The sequence below is a fragment of the Colias croceus genome, chromosome 7 (assembly GCF_905220415.1).
Source record: "Colias croceus chromosome 7, ilColCroc2.1".
Taxonomy (NCBI): Eukaryota; Metazoa; Arthropoda; class Insecta; order Lepidoptera; family Pieridae; genus Colias; species Colias croceus.
The window spans coordinates 7353639-7370507 of NC_059543.1; the positions used below are offsets into that span (position 1 = coordinate 7353639).

The 16869-nt window shown below is 34.2% G+C and overlaps 1 protein-coding gene across 1 annotated transcript in view; it reads left to right on the plus strand.

The window, feature by feature from the left end:
* LOC123693051 overlaps positions 1 to 16497 on the plus strand; it is a 56344-nt gene extending 39847 nt beyond the window's left edge. Inside the window, exons 2-7 of the mRNA XM_045637960.1 lie at positions 7566 to 7656; positions 8019 to 8193; positions 8633 to 8835; positions 9172 to 9375; positions 9827 to 12390; positions 14607 to 16497. Of these exons, the coding sequence (XP_045493916.1) occupies positions 7566 to 7656; positions 8019 to 8193; positions 8633 to 8835; positions 9172 to 9375; positions 9827 to 12390; positions 14607 to 16126 (4757 nt within the window). The 3' untranslated portion in view covers positions 16127 to 16497. The remainder of the gene's footprint in view (positions 1 to 7565; positions 7657 to 8018; positions 8194 to 8632; positions 8836 to 9171; positions 9376 to 9826; positions 12391 to 14606) is intronic.
* Positions 16498 to 16869: the final 372 nt, after the last annotated feature.

Here is a 16869-nt window from a genome sequence, read left to right on the forward strand (position 1 = left end):
TGATTTACATCGTCGTCTCAGCCCCACCGGCCTCAAGGGATTCTTAGCCAATTCCCCGTAGCGCTCGTCGATTTTGAATGTGATATGTCATATTGATGAATTTAGTGGCTGTACGTAACCGTGAGAGAGATATTAACTTCCGTCCTATAAAATCTAAATCGTGATTGCTGAATTAGCATTCGAATAAACTTGGAGTAGATGTGGAATATTATGGGCATTAAATTTCGTTATTGTCGGTAGTTAATTTTAATAGGAATTTCTTGAACGATCACTCAAACTTTAAGGGCATTTGAAAATTTTCGTATTATTAATCTTTGACCTTTTCATAGAAATTAGGGAATTTATATTGTTAAGATAAAAATATGTCAAAAGTATTACTTAATACTTATTACTAGCAGAGGTGGTATTAATTTCGAGTTAGGTTTCCTAGTGGCAAAGGTCATTACACCTCGTGGGATGCTGGTTTGCCGCACCGTACCGTGTTTCCTGAACGGATGCCAAACTAATGATTTATTTACTTTAGTTCAAAGACACATTAAACAATCAAACGGAATTATAGAGGTACTTTCAAGTGTTTCTTCAATTAGGTATATTTGAATATTATGATGACTTAGATTGAGAGATGATCCAAACGGAAAACTGACTGAATTTAAAACTACCTTTAAGTGCTTCCGGCTTCGATTATTCTGAATAATTTAGTCTTCAAAATAATTTAAGAAAGAAAATAATTCCCCAGCATTAATTCTGTAAAAGAAGTCAGATCAGTTTATGTTCTTTTTATATGAGCTCGATTGACAAAGCTTTTCCGTGGCGGCGTGGATAATTGAAAATACGCAATAGAACGCATTTCATTGATGTTCACGTTGACGTGAATGTAACGTAAAATAAGGACAGGCCATTCAATACCACACCGGCACCGCAAGCGAGGCAATGTAGCGTAAAGCCTCCGGCTGTCCTAACACTCTACTATACACTCTATATACATATTCTTAAGAGCCATATTGCATAAAGCACTAAATGAGATTTGCTGGGATCAAAATGATAATGCCAACCAATATCTAAGGAAGCTTATTGCCTGGTCATCGGCGTCGTATTTCTGAACGCATATTTTATACAAATATTCCGAATCGGCGTTTGTAAAAGCATCATTCAAAGTTAATTGGTATTTTGAAAGAGTGTGCTTGCGTGACAGCGTTAGCAATTGCGATGGCATCCGATGTCGAATATAAATGGATCAATAATTTAAAGTGGTGATCGTTAGCAAATTCATCACGAAAGGGTTACTTTTCATAACTTGTAACACATGCGCATAATGGTTTATTTTATACTTTGTTATTCAGTTAAATTAAAATTTATTTTTATATGTTCTTCACTTTTAAAATATATATATGTATATAGCCATTGTATTGAATATAACATACAACCTTTACAATGTTTAATTATCCCATTGCACCTGCAGCAATAATTGTAGTCACTATAAGGTTACACATTTTTTATTACTGTAAGCGTTGACAAGTAAATTGACGGTATTTAAATAAATAAAAGTAAGTCGATGGTGAGTATAGCAATTATCTGGAAAAATGAATTGCAGTGAGAACCACGCCTGTCCATTGTGTGCCTGTCTTAAATTTATAATTGGACCCTAACGGGCCGATAAAATCGACAACGAAACGCTTCTGAAACTGTGAAATACCAACAATTAAATAAGGTGGAAATAGTCGTATTTACTGTTAGGAGAATCCCAACCTGTGCTTTTTCAATTGTGTTTCAATTATCTATCAAAAGCTATTTTACGGTTCAGATGTAATCTAAATTCTAATAAACATGAAATTGGAAAAACCAACAATATGAATCTTTCATAGGAAGAATAATAGATTTATTCTGAAATGCTGAAAACATTTCTCATCATTATAATATAATTATTGTACTTAATTATTTTCGCATTCTTTATAGCAGGCAAGCAATGTAGTTAACGTCATTAAGAAAGGGCCTTTCCGAGTTTAACAATAAAACCCATTAATATTCTCCTTATAATACAAAAATAAACACATATTGATATTGAGCGTATATTAAACTTGCACCTGCCGCTGTCAAGGTGTTTAAATTATAGTATATGCCCATTATTTGTAACAAATTATAGGGATAGTAAGAAATATTAAACGAAAGTACATACAATTAAACATTTCTGCATACTATGATGAACGACGATCATGTCATTGAAAAAAGGATGACTTTATACTTCGTAATAAACGGTAACGATGCAACTAAATGGATTCGAATGATTGTTATGATGGAAATACATTTTATTACTCGAACATAGGTTTTGTGGTTTTGACATTGCACTTCTATATTTTTCTTTATTCAAAAAACGTTTAAAAATAACTTATAGATTTGAATTTCTTTTTTCTCATAAATAGGTGGATATCGCTAGTCGCTCCCAAATTCAATACGATTGAATCTACAATAGCTTTGCAAGTTTGAGACACGAAGCGTCTCTATTTATATTTGATTATCAAAACAATTTATCATCTAAGTATAAGAAATATTTGACTATTTTTTGTTACAGCACAAACAAAACGATGTTATTATTCGTATCCAATATTTAGAAAATAATATAAGTGGCAGCGGTATTGTGTATAAACCGCAAATAAAATTTGCGAGTCGTTCCGGCCATGCCCCTTTGTTTTGCACAAGTTATGGTTGTCATACCATCGTCAGTTTTATGTGATGCGGGCTATACAATGTTATCGTTAGCGGGTAAATATTGCCGTGGCTACAAACATTTTATCCTTTTATTACAGTTATAATGAACACATAGCGGATTTTCTGATAGGTTCACGTACAAGGCGTTCTAACTACAATCCAGCATCCCTTATACGAAAGTCCAGTTAATTAGAGGCCATTTAGTTTTTCTTTGAATTTTTACTGTGAGACGACCTGGAGTGAACTAGAACCTGAGAGCTTCCTGCTATGATCCTTAAATGGGCCTATGCGACGTTTGATACGGACAATTTTCTCGATTCAACTTTTTGCCACGCCTTTTGAATGAGGCCGTAAGAAGTGGCTAATCGTTATTGCCTTGACTCTACTGGTCAACGAACTGGCACAATATGCGCTCTGCGTTTTGCTACTTTGTGTTACGCTGTGTGCTTTATTTTAATCCGCATACTTTATGTTATTATATTAATATTCGCATTCACTACAAAAAATACGAATCCAAATGTTGAGTAAGTAAAGCTATTTTTTCAAAAATAAATGTGCAGTGATTATCAGACTTTTATATGCTGGAAGTGCCATTCAACAAGTTTTCTATGTTAAAGACTGTAAGAAAGCAAACAATACAAATAGAGGCAACCAATGTTAAATTCATTCAAGCTTTACTGCTTTAGATAATAATTACTTTGCTCAAAGCCACTTTAGGATCGCATCTTTTTGCGCAGCTACATCGTAAATTTTTTAAACGAGCTCTGCTGCCCGCTTATTCCCTATATTTTACAGCACCAACACTTCGCATCCAATAATTAAAACATATATTTGTATCGAACACCGCGCAGTATAAACTCATGCAAACATCAGAAAATGTTAGCATTACGAGCAATTAAGATTACTATCTTTAAGTGTATTAATCTTATTTGATTGGGAAAGTTGTCGGATAAATCGTGGGTTCCAGGCTCATTTTATGGTTGCCGCTGCGTTAAGTATAAGTTGGCGTCACCTTCCGCTTGAAGCTATTATCGCAGTTATCGCTAATATGTAGTTTATACATAATCTTTATCAACGCAAGTGCTTTTCACAACTCGAGTTAACTATTAATGTATGCGCCTTAATTTACGTATGTGACTGTGTTAGAAAGTACCTAGTATACTGTGCTGTGACAAGCGGTTATAGTAGACGTAACTAGCACACGGTTTCCTTAACCTTATCTAGGACATCTTGCACTATTTTTTACATTGTTTTCTTTACTTAAAACCAACGTAATCCATATTATTTCACGCTTAGATAATCGTAGATAAGAGCTGATACCATGTTGACACAATCCAGTAAAACAAGTTTTAAGGTGCGGAATAATTATTAATAGCAATTACGTCTAGTTGTCTTGTCATCGGTTTAAACTCTTGTCGTATCTTAATTCTTAACTATAGTAATTTAAAAAACAATTTAAGTGTATTAAACGCAAACCTACTACGTGACGCAATATAAACTTTATATGATAGACAAACAGCAACAAAAAAAAAACATTTATGCTATTTTGTATCTTAAATCCTTAGTCAGTTTCAATATCATTTGGTCGTCATCATATTTCACAACGCGACAGATAATGCTCATACTATGTCACTATCGATATGAATATCAATCAATATTATCTAAGCTCGTAAAATTTTGTACAACCTTGTGTACAACTTACAATAGCTTTAAGTTGATTGATGAATGAACGCATGTCTCGTTATATTACAATTAAAATGTATGCAATTTAAATGTTAAGCTTCTCTGTCTTTATTTTATTCTAACGTTGACTTCCATAGTTTGTAGTTATATTGAAATGAATTAACCAAATAATTGTTTCAAACTGAAAATTAAAATAAAAATTGATTTAAAGATTAAAGGAACACTATATATAATATAGCCAGTATTTGGAACGCTTTACTTTTCAAAGCTTTTCCAATAAGAAAAGGGACTTCGGGAAATGTAAAATATATTGATAGGGTACCGAGCTACCGGGTCGGACCCTTTCATCCCAGGGTTATGTCCAAGTGATAACTCTCACACATATGTGACCGACCATAATCGTACAAACCCGGCTGCTCTACCCTTTTGACAATAGCCTACAGCGTCCTGCGGTTAACGCTATCCTATTTAGAAAAAGACAATTCTCATCATTCCTTTTATAAATCGTATGGTTATGGGCGGGAAGCATTGCGTTTATATTATGTAGTTAGAGCAATAACACAAAATTATTAGTCTCTAAAAAATTTTGTTTCTTACGAGTTCCTTTTGTTGTAGGTACTTGTATTTTGATATTGTAAATACATATCTACACACAGCACACTTTTATTGAATTCATATAAGGAGACAAAATAAGTAGAAAATAGATAGCTCGTTATCCATAGTTTATATATTTTAGCGTATCTATTTAGATTTTAGTGTAATGTCTAGTAATTTGTGTTGCCTTACTTGGTGCAATTGCGGGATTTTATGTTCCGTCCATAATGAACAACATTTCCTGTTGACAAAATTGGTAATAACAAATAATAATAATCAAGCACTCGAACGCCGTATCTTTAATTATCTCAAGATTTCCATTCAAAGATTCTTCAGACATCAGTACTGCAATTCCCAGACGATCCTAAAATACACATCACTGAGACGAATGACTCACTATAAATATACATGCATTCAATAATGTCACATACGTTGCATTTATTGCAAGAGGATTTTTCCAGTTCTGTAGGAATATTTTTATAAGATACTCCACACTATGACATATTTTTCAATTAATTGTCATGGTTAAACGTCGCGTGTCCGTAAACTAGTAAAAAAGGAATAAACATCAATAATTTTTTTACTAGTTACGGCCACCCAAACACATTTTCAAAAAACAAACTTTACCTGAGCCCAGCACGACCAAACGGTAATCAGTTTCAAGTTTTACACGACACACATGATTTCACTAATCCATGTAATGCAATATCCAGTAGGTACGTATAAAGGCTTCTTTCTGTTATTTAAAAGTTGCCGACACCCTATCTCCATGAATATTTAATGCTTCCTAAGAAGCCAACGAGATTGTTAAGCTTTAATTTGACTACAATCTTGCGGTTACCACTTATTACTTGTATGGTTTTTACATTCTTGTAGGAATTATTTAAGTCATAATGTATGCAAATGATAACAATTTTGAAGAAACATTTGAAATTCAATTCAGGAAACGTTATATATGTATCTACATTCTTTGCCTTGTGCATCCCAAACAAGTTTTCGCAGTTCTACTCTCTGATAATATTGTGGTGTCCTTGCAAGGTCTTTTCAAAGTCGTGACCAGGCAGGACCTTCATGTCTGCCATAAGTAGATACTTTCTCCAAGCTATCCTATTATATTGATTTACAACATCGTAACTTATAAACCATATATGTACCTACACGTTTTAAAGAATATTATAACGTTTATAACGTTTTAAGAATATGTATTTTTTCCAGACTTGGGCTTTCACCAAGGAAGAAATTAATAATAGGAACCGCAATAGTATGCATAGTAATAGATAGTAGTGTATGTGTATCTGTTTTATCGAAGCATATAATGTTCTTTAATACGTAATCTTCGCTATCAGTTGAATAATAAATTAATTGATAACCACAAGTCAATGGGTACCAATGGCGATCACATTATAAAAAGTGTTGGAGGTATGCCTCCCACGTCGTCTTGATTTCTGATCCGGCGATGGCCAAGGCCGCTTCACAATACCTTTGGCTCACTTATTTCTTATTGCGATCCAATACTATTCAATCTTACTACCTATCTGTTTTATATAGAACTAGTTTCCGCGGCCGGTCCCCTCTCGCATGCTGACGGGAATTCAATAATCAATTTTATTATGCCTTGTTTTCAACTAAACAATATTCAGGATGGTTATAGCTCAGGAAATGCAGTTGATGGTATTTCATGCGGTCGATTGTTTATTTCTTTTGCATTCTTAGTTTTTACAAACAGTTGAAGTTTCTTTATGTATGCATAATTTTGATTACTATCCTATATATTATAGAAGTTAATAACTCCGACTTTACGATTAAGAGGCTTTCGTCAATAAGTATATAATACCTGAAGTATCAATGAATTCGTGTTTATAGTCAATTCGTTGCCGCTTCCGTATGATTCGAGTAAAGATAAATATGTATTAGTAAGTATTCTCTCCAACTGCAATCGGAATCTAATAGTCTGGTCTAAGTTGGACGACACAAATACTACGTCGCGCTTTAAATTTATGCGCTTCTCTACGACTGCTTTGGAATGTCGACCGTACTGCAGTGCTCGCTATACCAGTCTCAAATACTAGCATTTTATTGAATTTTATAACTGCTTTTTCATATTTGTAGACTTGTTTACTTAATCATTAGAAATTACCGCTTCTGTATCTCTATATCTACTCCTTATTATTATGACATAATCAAAAACATTTTACAATGTTATTGCGTGACGACATTGTAATATAAGTAAGATTACGTGCTAATTATCCCAAGATATAGTGTATTCTCGAGACCGTCCATCTCCATCCTAATAATAGCAAATTGAACCTGTAATTTGTGTTCGTCATTCGGAATTCGAAATACATTCAGTCACGAAACGGACCGAAGTGGAACTTCGATCACGTTCGTCTTAAGGCACCGAAAACTTCCATATAGTACCTTTTTTGTAACATCTCACTAGAAATAGCTTACATAACACCTTAGAGAACTACTAGATGCCCTAATGAATACAAAATACCACTCTACAGCTCTGTAGACGTACACAACATCAATATAAAACGTCGATACACCTCACATGGATGTTAAAGTTTTATCTCTTGTTTCAGCGGAGGGAAGCCTGTCTGACTTTGCGTTACGCAAAGTCCACTACACGGCTACTAACCCTCTCAAGAAAGAGCTTTTTACACCGGATACGAGGTAAATAATTAATTCTTTAATAAGATAGATCGCGAATATTTGTGTTGGTGATTTTTTTTAATCGTTGTTGATGATTGATGAAAAAAATGTAATATGTAATTTCATGATTTCACTATGGTTTGATAGAAACTTTAAAAATTCAAATTGCTCATATTTGTTTCGAACAACACCCGGAACTCATTTGATCGCCCAGCGAACGCTAGAGCTATAAGTCACATTGTGGTACATTGTAAATTGCTTTACCTACATAGAGTAACGAGTTTTGATAACCTGATTTCCCCGGTGTTTTACTGTTTTAGAATCTATAAAACTCTTAGCACCGAAGAATCTCATAACAATATGTACGTTATACAAAATTCCAGGCCTGCAAGCTTACGCAAGTTGTACGAAAAGGCAACTACCGACCGCCTTTCGGCGTCGATTCTTGATCAACTCAGGAAAGATTCGCAGTATTCACCTTTCTTACTGTGTACGCCCGTACTGAGTACAAAAAGAAGACGTGTCTATCATAAAGTTGATGAAATCGAAACTCGTATTGTAAGTATACCTTTATCTAATTTTTTTATGGATATAATATTGCTAAAAATTTAGATTTAGATTTAGATTTTCGCAAGGCTATTTATAAATTTGTATAATTATTGTTGTTGGAAATAACAGAAAAGGAAATAATTAACCAAATACACAGTCGTATAACAAACGAAACGAAACTTATTTAATGTATGGAGTGGACGTTGGCACCTGGGCTCGCAGCTAACTTACGCTTTTATTAATGTCATCGTTAATTAAGTTTATGTACACTACGTTATATTGTTTCAAATAAACAATTTAGATTCATTTTCGTTTAATTTATATACAGCCGATTACGATTTCGGCTGTAATAATCGTCATAAAGAATAAATAGTTCAAAAAAAGAAAAGAAAAAGCCGTTATTATACTTAATTTTTATACCACTATAATAACGAATCCAATTCCGCAGCCGTCAGTTGTAGAGCACCTTCGGAAATGGACGTCACGGGAAGCGGTGGGCGACGTCACAGCGCTGCCGGATTCGTCCATGAGGATCGTGAGCAGCGTCACGTTGACCCCGGATGAGCTTTCCGAGTGTGGCTCTGGGGACGAAGAGCCGATAGACCACAGGTTGCCGAGCCCTGAAGAACAACTGCGCGTTATTGCTTCTAAGTAAGTGAAAATTCAGAGTAACGAACGTTCATAGAAAACATCAAACTATTTGATAAATTTAAATTTTGTAAGCTCTAAAGTTTGCCTGACTGTCAAGTTTCTGATCTTGTGATATAATAAAGCAGAAATATAAATATTATTTGTCGTATAAATTTTTACATAGAGTAATACAAAATATTAGCTGGACTTTAACTATCGGAGTTATCATAATATATTCTTCTTTGTATTTCCATAAATAGTTGTTATTAGACAAAAGGCGAGACATATTTTCAATCTGTTCACCCTTCGGATGCTTTGCTACATTTGTAATAATTTTTGCACCTGTCTCTCTTCCAGATTCCCTCCCGAACTAGTGGCCATAGATACGTCTGGAAAGTTCTTCGATAGAATGTGTAGTTCCCGAAAATCACTTCACGTAGAAATAAGTACTGGTGAGACGGACACAGTAAAACGGCGGACTCGCACCAGAAAACCTCGGGGTAAAAGACGAAACACCATTTCGGGCACTGATCAAAAAGAGCTTAGAGAGGCTATTGCTGGGTAAGCTTTTAGTCTGCACAATCTAGAAGATTATATTATCTACGTTGTACATTCTTAAATATCATGAATATTTTATCCCAAGGAAGTAGATAATATAATTTTATTGAACCTAATACGTAATTTTAAAGCACAGTATCGTGTGGAAAGCTTAATTTTAAATTTGAGCACCTTAACCTGTCAATAATACTATTCGTGCTTTTGTGAATAGATATTTTTTTGTTTATGGTTGTCGTTGCCCACTTGTCATTAATGTTTAACAAATTAAATACCACAGTTAAAAATTGTGCATTAATTATAACAGCAAAATTGCCAAATTCATTAGAATTATAATAATCAATTTTATCTTTAAAGAATTCAGCTGTTACAAGACTAAGCAGAGTGCTTTAAAGATCTTACTCATAAATTGCCTTTAGCGTGTGACTAATGCTTTGCTTGGTTTGTTTTATCATAGTGATACACCAAATGCTGAGGCTTCTGAAGATGTTGAAGATAGCATTGTAATAAGATCACGATCAAGCGATCTACTTAAGAAAAGTCCCATAGACCCAATTATAAAGAAAGGTCATTTTAATAGCTTGAAGCAATGGGGGAAGAACAGACTTAAATTGATCGGAAGATCTCCAAGTGCCAGTAGAGATAGTTTCAGAGATACATCTAAAATTGAGAAGAGCAGAGAATCTATATCTCCATCTGCAACAGAAGATGTACCCGAAACGACAGTCACAATGCGAAAGAAACGTTCTAGTGATGAAGACCGAAGAACGCATCAAAGATGTGCATCTTATTCATCATCTGAAAAGAGTATCGGTGTACCAGCTAATGTACCACCAACAGCAACTATTAATAGTGGAGTTAAATTGAGAGGTACATCTACTCAGCGCAGATTGAGGCGAACGGCTGTTAATAAAGAAGAACCTCACTCGTCAAGTGGAAACTGGTCTGCAAGTTCTGAATCAGGTCGAACTAGTATAGGATCTGAAATAACGACTACAACCGTTCCACCGAAAAGTACAACTTCCGCGGCAACGTCAAATAACTCGCTTAATTTTCATCACGGTCCACCTAGCTCAATTATTAGTAGAAGAAGATTTCTCAATACTTCAGGTTCTGGTAGTGTCACTAGCGAAGGCACTCTTACGCCTGATATTATTCATGACTTACATGAAGATCTAGAAACTAGCTCTGAATTTTCTTGTGACACCGAAGGCTATTATACATCTTTCCATATGGATTCTGGACTTAAAACGCTAAAAGAAGAAGAAATATCCCCTAGTACTCCTTTACATACCTCGACTGCTTTATCTTCTAACTCTTCCAATAGCCAAAACCTAACAGCCGAAAATGAATATGAATTATTTGGAAAAGGTTCAACAAGTACTACGACAAGTTCTGCTGGAACGGTATGTACGACATTAATGGCAGCTGGAAGTGATAGATCTTTAGCGATAGGTCCAACAGTACCTGAACGTAAAAGTTCACTAACTAAAATAAATCGTAATAGAGGCAATAATATTCATAGTGCAAATGCCAGTTTAGATAGAGGGTCTAACTTTAGTAAGTCTCCTTATAGCAGTTTGCGTTACAATGCAATGCGATCATATGCAGATAAACATATTTATAATCAATCATCGCCAGAAATTAATACTGTCTCTAATCCTTCAATGCCTAATACAAGAAATATGGGAAATCATCGTGAGATAACCGCAGTTGCAGAAGTACATACAGAAACTGAATTGGAATGTGCAAAAAAGAGCACAGGAACTAGTTCTCCAGATTCTGGTCACAATACTTCGAGCTCTCCAATTGAAGATTCTGTATCAAGTGCTCATGGTAAAAATAGCCTCTCTGAGCAAGATTATTCTGAATCGTCCGATCTAGAAGGTACTGACAGAATAGAACGAATCAGGTATAAAACTACTATTAACAGCTCGAGAATTCCATCTATGTGTGTCATTACCCCTACAAATTCAGACGATGAGAGTGATGTAAACCATAAAGATTCAAACAAACAGCAACACTATGAAAACCCTAATGATCACACGAATAAATTCCAGACTCGACCTAAGTTAGATTTACCTTCGACTGAAAAACAAACAGACCCTAAAACCAATGAGACGGTTAAAAACAACAAACCGCAAAGCCATCTTAAATCATCATTGCAGCCGTTCAATAGTTTTATGTGTAAGCTAAAAGGTGTTTTGCCACATAAATTGTCAAATAAAAAGTCGCCAATCATGAAAGAAGAAGATAATCATTTTGAAGACTTCCTAGATACCGGAGATTACGTTACTATAGCTGATGTCAAAAACAATAACCAGAAAACTTGCCTTAACAGAGGTAGCTATGTTAATAATGACATTATCGGAAAAAATCTGCAGTCGGTATTGTCTGGAAAACCAGAAACTGAGTATGTTTCATTAAATGAGCTCCCTAATTGTTTAACTGGAAGCAAGGACTATTTGGATCATGGCTTAGAAGAAAAACAATTAGCCGCGATGGAAGGAATGCAAATGAGGGGTGCCAAAGTCACTTTAGATTCACAAGGTAAAGTCATTTATTCCTCAGACACGTTAAAGAGAAGAAAAGGAGCACATACCACTTTTGAGCCAGGTCCATTTGTACAAGAAATATCGCCTACAACGACAGTCATTAAACGCGAAAACGCGGATGTTATTACAGTAACAGATGAAATAGATTTTCCTTATGAACCACCTTCTCCATCCAGTAAACCGACGTCACCACAATTAGGAAAGATGATTATTAAAGCTCCTCTGCAACCGCATGGAGCTGTTACAACAGAGTTCATAACCTTGCCACCACCAAAACCAAGTACTATAATCACTGCTACCCCAGTAACAGAAACGCCAACTCTTGCCAATAACCCTCCAATGACGGTACCAACTAAAAATTCAGACTTGCCACGAATCGTTGAAGCCATCACAAGAACTGGAGCATATGTAAACATACACGATGCAGAGGGTGTCGGCTTATCACCAACGAAAGATGATACAACAGGTAAGAATATATATTCAGATTTATCGATCGATAATGTGTGTCATGACTTAGGAAGCATTGAACGATCCCCCAGTATTGGTGAAGATATCATTCCATTCGTTCCTAACTTTCAAACCCCTATGATTAAATCAAAATGTGGCAATGATTTAAATAAGTTAGGCAGTAAAAAAGTAGCAGAAGTAATGAGATTATTTACAAATAAGACTAATGATGAATTATTTGAATGTTCTAAATCAAATAGCAAAATAAAACGTAGTGATAGTTACAAGTTAGCAAATTCGCCTTTAATGCCACTTAAAAAACTTTTAAAACTAGATAGTTTTAGTGCGAATGCCAAAAAAGTGAACTCATTAGAAATGATTCAGGCTGAAATAACCGCTGATTTGCTACGAGAGCAAATAAATTATCCAATTACAGTTTCCCCTAAAGCAAACCATAAGAATGTCTTTGATGGTCTTAATATTTGTGAGTGTAATGTTCAAAATGAATGTATTGATCACAATAATTTCGAAAAAGAATTGAAGGCACTTACTTTCAGTCCAATGACGACTCCCATGCCTAAAAGACATTCTATGGCTTTGATTTCTGATAATAGCGATACCGCCTTAGATATGTTAACAGCCATATTAGACTCTGATCCTGATAATATTTGTGTGTTGCACTCTCCGCCCGCTTGTCCGCTATCACCCAGTAAAGTTACTCTACCCATCGATTCAACTTCACATAGAGCACGAATATTGTCACTATCAGAATCTGATTATGGAACAGAAATATGGTAATATTTACATGGTGAGCATTCAGCAGTTACCTGCCTTAAAGTACGCTTACTATTCAAATAAAATGAAATTATTTTGTTTTTTTTTTTCATAGTTAATATATTAGAGTAGGTTATTAAATTGATCCGTCCTAGTTTAATAATAATAATAAATTCGTCTTCCTTGCCATGTTTACAATGTTAATTTTGTGGTAATTAGAGTTTATATCATGAGAAAATGTTTTTGAAGTGAAAAGTTTAGATAAAAGATTTATAACTAAAATAAAATATTGCATGGCGCCCTTCGCCGTAATATGCCCAGCTTATGTGTTCTTACGTCTGTTTGTAAGTGCATGGTGTGATATTCTGTATGTTTGTGTTTTGTAAATAATTAATGTTTTAATAGAAAATATATTAATAATTGCACTTTTCATTTATTTTCACTCCTTCTATCACCCTCACCGCATTCATCATCACATGCACAATGCTTTTGAAGTTCTATTAATAAAGTATTTCTATTATGGTGAAAAATGTTTTCAATGTTTATATAAAAATTATGTTTATAATTTTTTTAATAAATCTTCGTGATTTAAATTGTAAATAACATAATGCAATCAAATCCTACACAAATAATATTTCAACACTTAACAACACTAATTAAATACACTACAATGTACACCCTAGAAAAGGGATGTTTTCAGTCAGAAAATTAATTATTTTCCCAAAATGATCTAAAAACATCGCTTTTGCACAGTCGACAGGACCGCTTCAAATGGTTTCCATTTTAACATCGAGATCTTCGAAGGTAAAGATTTTGTTGCTTTTTGGCATGCGTTAATTTATTGGCTCGTCGGTATATTTTGGCTTCTGGACTAACTTTACTTGAATTTCCTTATACAAGCAAATTTAATATATATTATATAACCACACCTAACATTTATTATAATTTAATGATAACACATTCTTACTAACAATATATGTATATTATGTAATGTAAAAAGAGTATTTCTAGAATAAGAATATAATACCATGCACTTGTAATGCGCTACTGTATATAGTCTCTAATTTTATAAAATTAACTTACAATCGTAAAAGTAATATGTCTAGTGATACTAAACATTAGAAAACTTTTTTGCACAATATTATATTTAAGATATGTACTTGAAATAATATGATGATTTACGTTATTAATATGCAATATTTTATATGGGCTATATTAAAAGATACATGTATTATCATTTGTCTAACGTAGATAGACGACTTAAAGAATAATATTCCTTATGCACTGCATTGTACAGCAAGCTTGGCCTCTGGCGTGATATTCTGCGTATCTGTATTGTATTTTTGCAAGCTTTTAAATGTAAAAAGTATGAAACAAACCAAAAAAAACTAAATGTAGAGCTAAGGAGTCATTACATTATATTATATTGTAAAAAAATTAATAAAATATTTATTTTTTCAGACTATCTACATTCCAATGCTGACAAAACTTTGCTCAACGGACAAGAAAATATTGTAAGAAATACCGGGCCAAAAATAGATATTAATTCGCTTCCCAATAAACAGCGACATAACAACATAGCTCATGTAAATGGGAGATATGAAGGTAGAAATAATTATGTGACCGAGAACTCAAATCCTAAATTTTGGACTCTACCAAAGCGGAACACAACTGAGCAGCAAAACTTGAAGGCGGATTTATTGTACCCAAAAACTCTGCAATACCCTAAATATCCCACAGATTCTGTCACTAAAACAGAATCGAACACTAAAAAAAATTCTACATTAATACATGATCCGTCGATAAGGATATCACCAATAGATCCTCGAACATCTTCAACCTTCAAGTCGTCTACGCCTACCACAAAAGAAAATATTGTTGATTTAACGTCTAAACTCGTGTCTCCGGTGAAATCCACAATGACTAACGAAGAGTTGTACGCTGTAATACACAAAAGTAAAAAGAAATTAAATATAAAGGAAGTACCTGATAGAGTTGATTCACCAGCACTTTCGACAGCAAGTTTATCGCCAGTTAGTTCCGAGACATCCTTATATACCAAAACTTCGCAACGACATCCAGAAACTGGATATTTAGGGGAACCAAAAAATAGAATGTCATGGTCTCCTGCTGACAAATATAGTGGACTTCCCAATACATTTGGTATTCAAAAGCAAGAAACCACATGCGCTGATCGTTATGGGCCTATACAACAAACTTCAAGGTTAGATTTTAAAAAGCTTTTGCTTCAGCATAGCGTAAAATTAAACACATTAAGCCCTCAAAACAAGTCCAATAAATTATCAGCAGTAGAGCAATTAAAAATATCAAAAGAAAAAATCCAGGCTCCCGTTACTCCGCCTGGGCACAGGTCACAGATTAATATTATTGATCTCAGTTCGTCTCCAAAAATATACGCGCAGAGGAAGATGATGAAATCAAATCAACCACTATCACCTGGAAGAACCAATGCTTTGTTAAAGGATCATAAAAATGCACCAAAAATACTACTTTCGCCAAAATCGCAGTGGAGATTTTCAAGTCCTAGATCTGACGTTTTATCTACACCTATACCAGAGGCACATAATGAAGATGAAAATAATTCTAACAGTTCAGGTGAAAAACGCGATACATCTCCTTTCAGCCCACCATCTAATACAGTTCCTATAGTTACTAATCAACATTTCGGGGCGCGTAGAAATCTAATTCCTATAAGCGAACCATCGAACCAAAATACAGAGATAGCCAATTCTGATACGGTTAGTCAAGGTGTATTTCCGTTGGCGAGTGAATGTACAATGTCACAAGGGCTATCTAGATCAGAAATTTTACAGGCAAAGAGAGCAGAATTTTTCAACTCGTCTCCAAAATTATCTCCCCCAGCATTGACATCCTTTATGCGACCACAACCCGTAACGAGGAGCAAAGCTTCACCAGAAAGAGGAAAAACATCGCCAAGTACATTAGAGACAGCTTTATGATATTGATATTAGATGATGACAAGAAATTTAAGGGGTGCTCTCAAAATGTGTAAATATCACAAGAAATTTCAAAGAAGCTTTAATCTAGTCTCTTCTTGCTAATAAGTGCCATTTATGCTGGCACTTCCAGTTATTATTATTAGCAGTGTGTCCAATTTACTTGTACACAGTAAAGTTAAAGTGTTTCTCAATAATAATTTTATGCTCTAATGGGGCCAATCGTAATTCGCTATTATAATTAATTTATGAAACTAGTGTATAATATTCCACGCATACAAATTAGTATTTAAGTATTTATTGATGAGTAGTGTTTTCAATTTTTGAGTTTTTAAGTTATTACGAAAACGATTTTAATAAAAGTGTTGAATAATAAAAAAGTTGTTTCATTTCCTAATATTTCACGAAGATGTTGAACGAAAATTTGCATCGAAAAGGACTGAACGAACACGTAAATACTGTAGTAGCAAGAACTTCTACGGCTGCGTTAGAATAAGTAAGCTAAACATTAGCAGGGTAAACAAAGATCAATCTGCATTAATATTATAAATAAAAAATGTTATTACTTACTTTTGTACGTTAGGAATGAACTCAAGAACTACCGAACTGATTTATGAATTATTTTGCCATTTGATCTTTACAATGAAACATGGGCTAAATTTAACATGTTTATTGCTAGCCCAGATTAACTACTAGAAACTAAGTAAACTATAATCTTATTGGTAAAGTGAGTTTTATTTATGGTT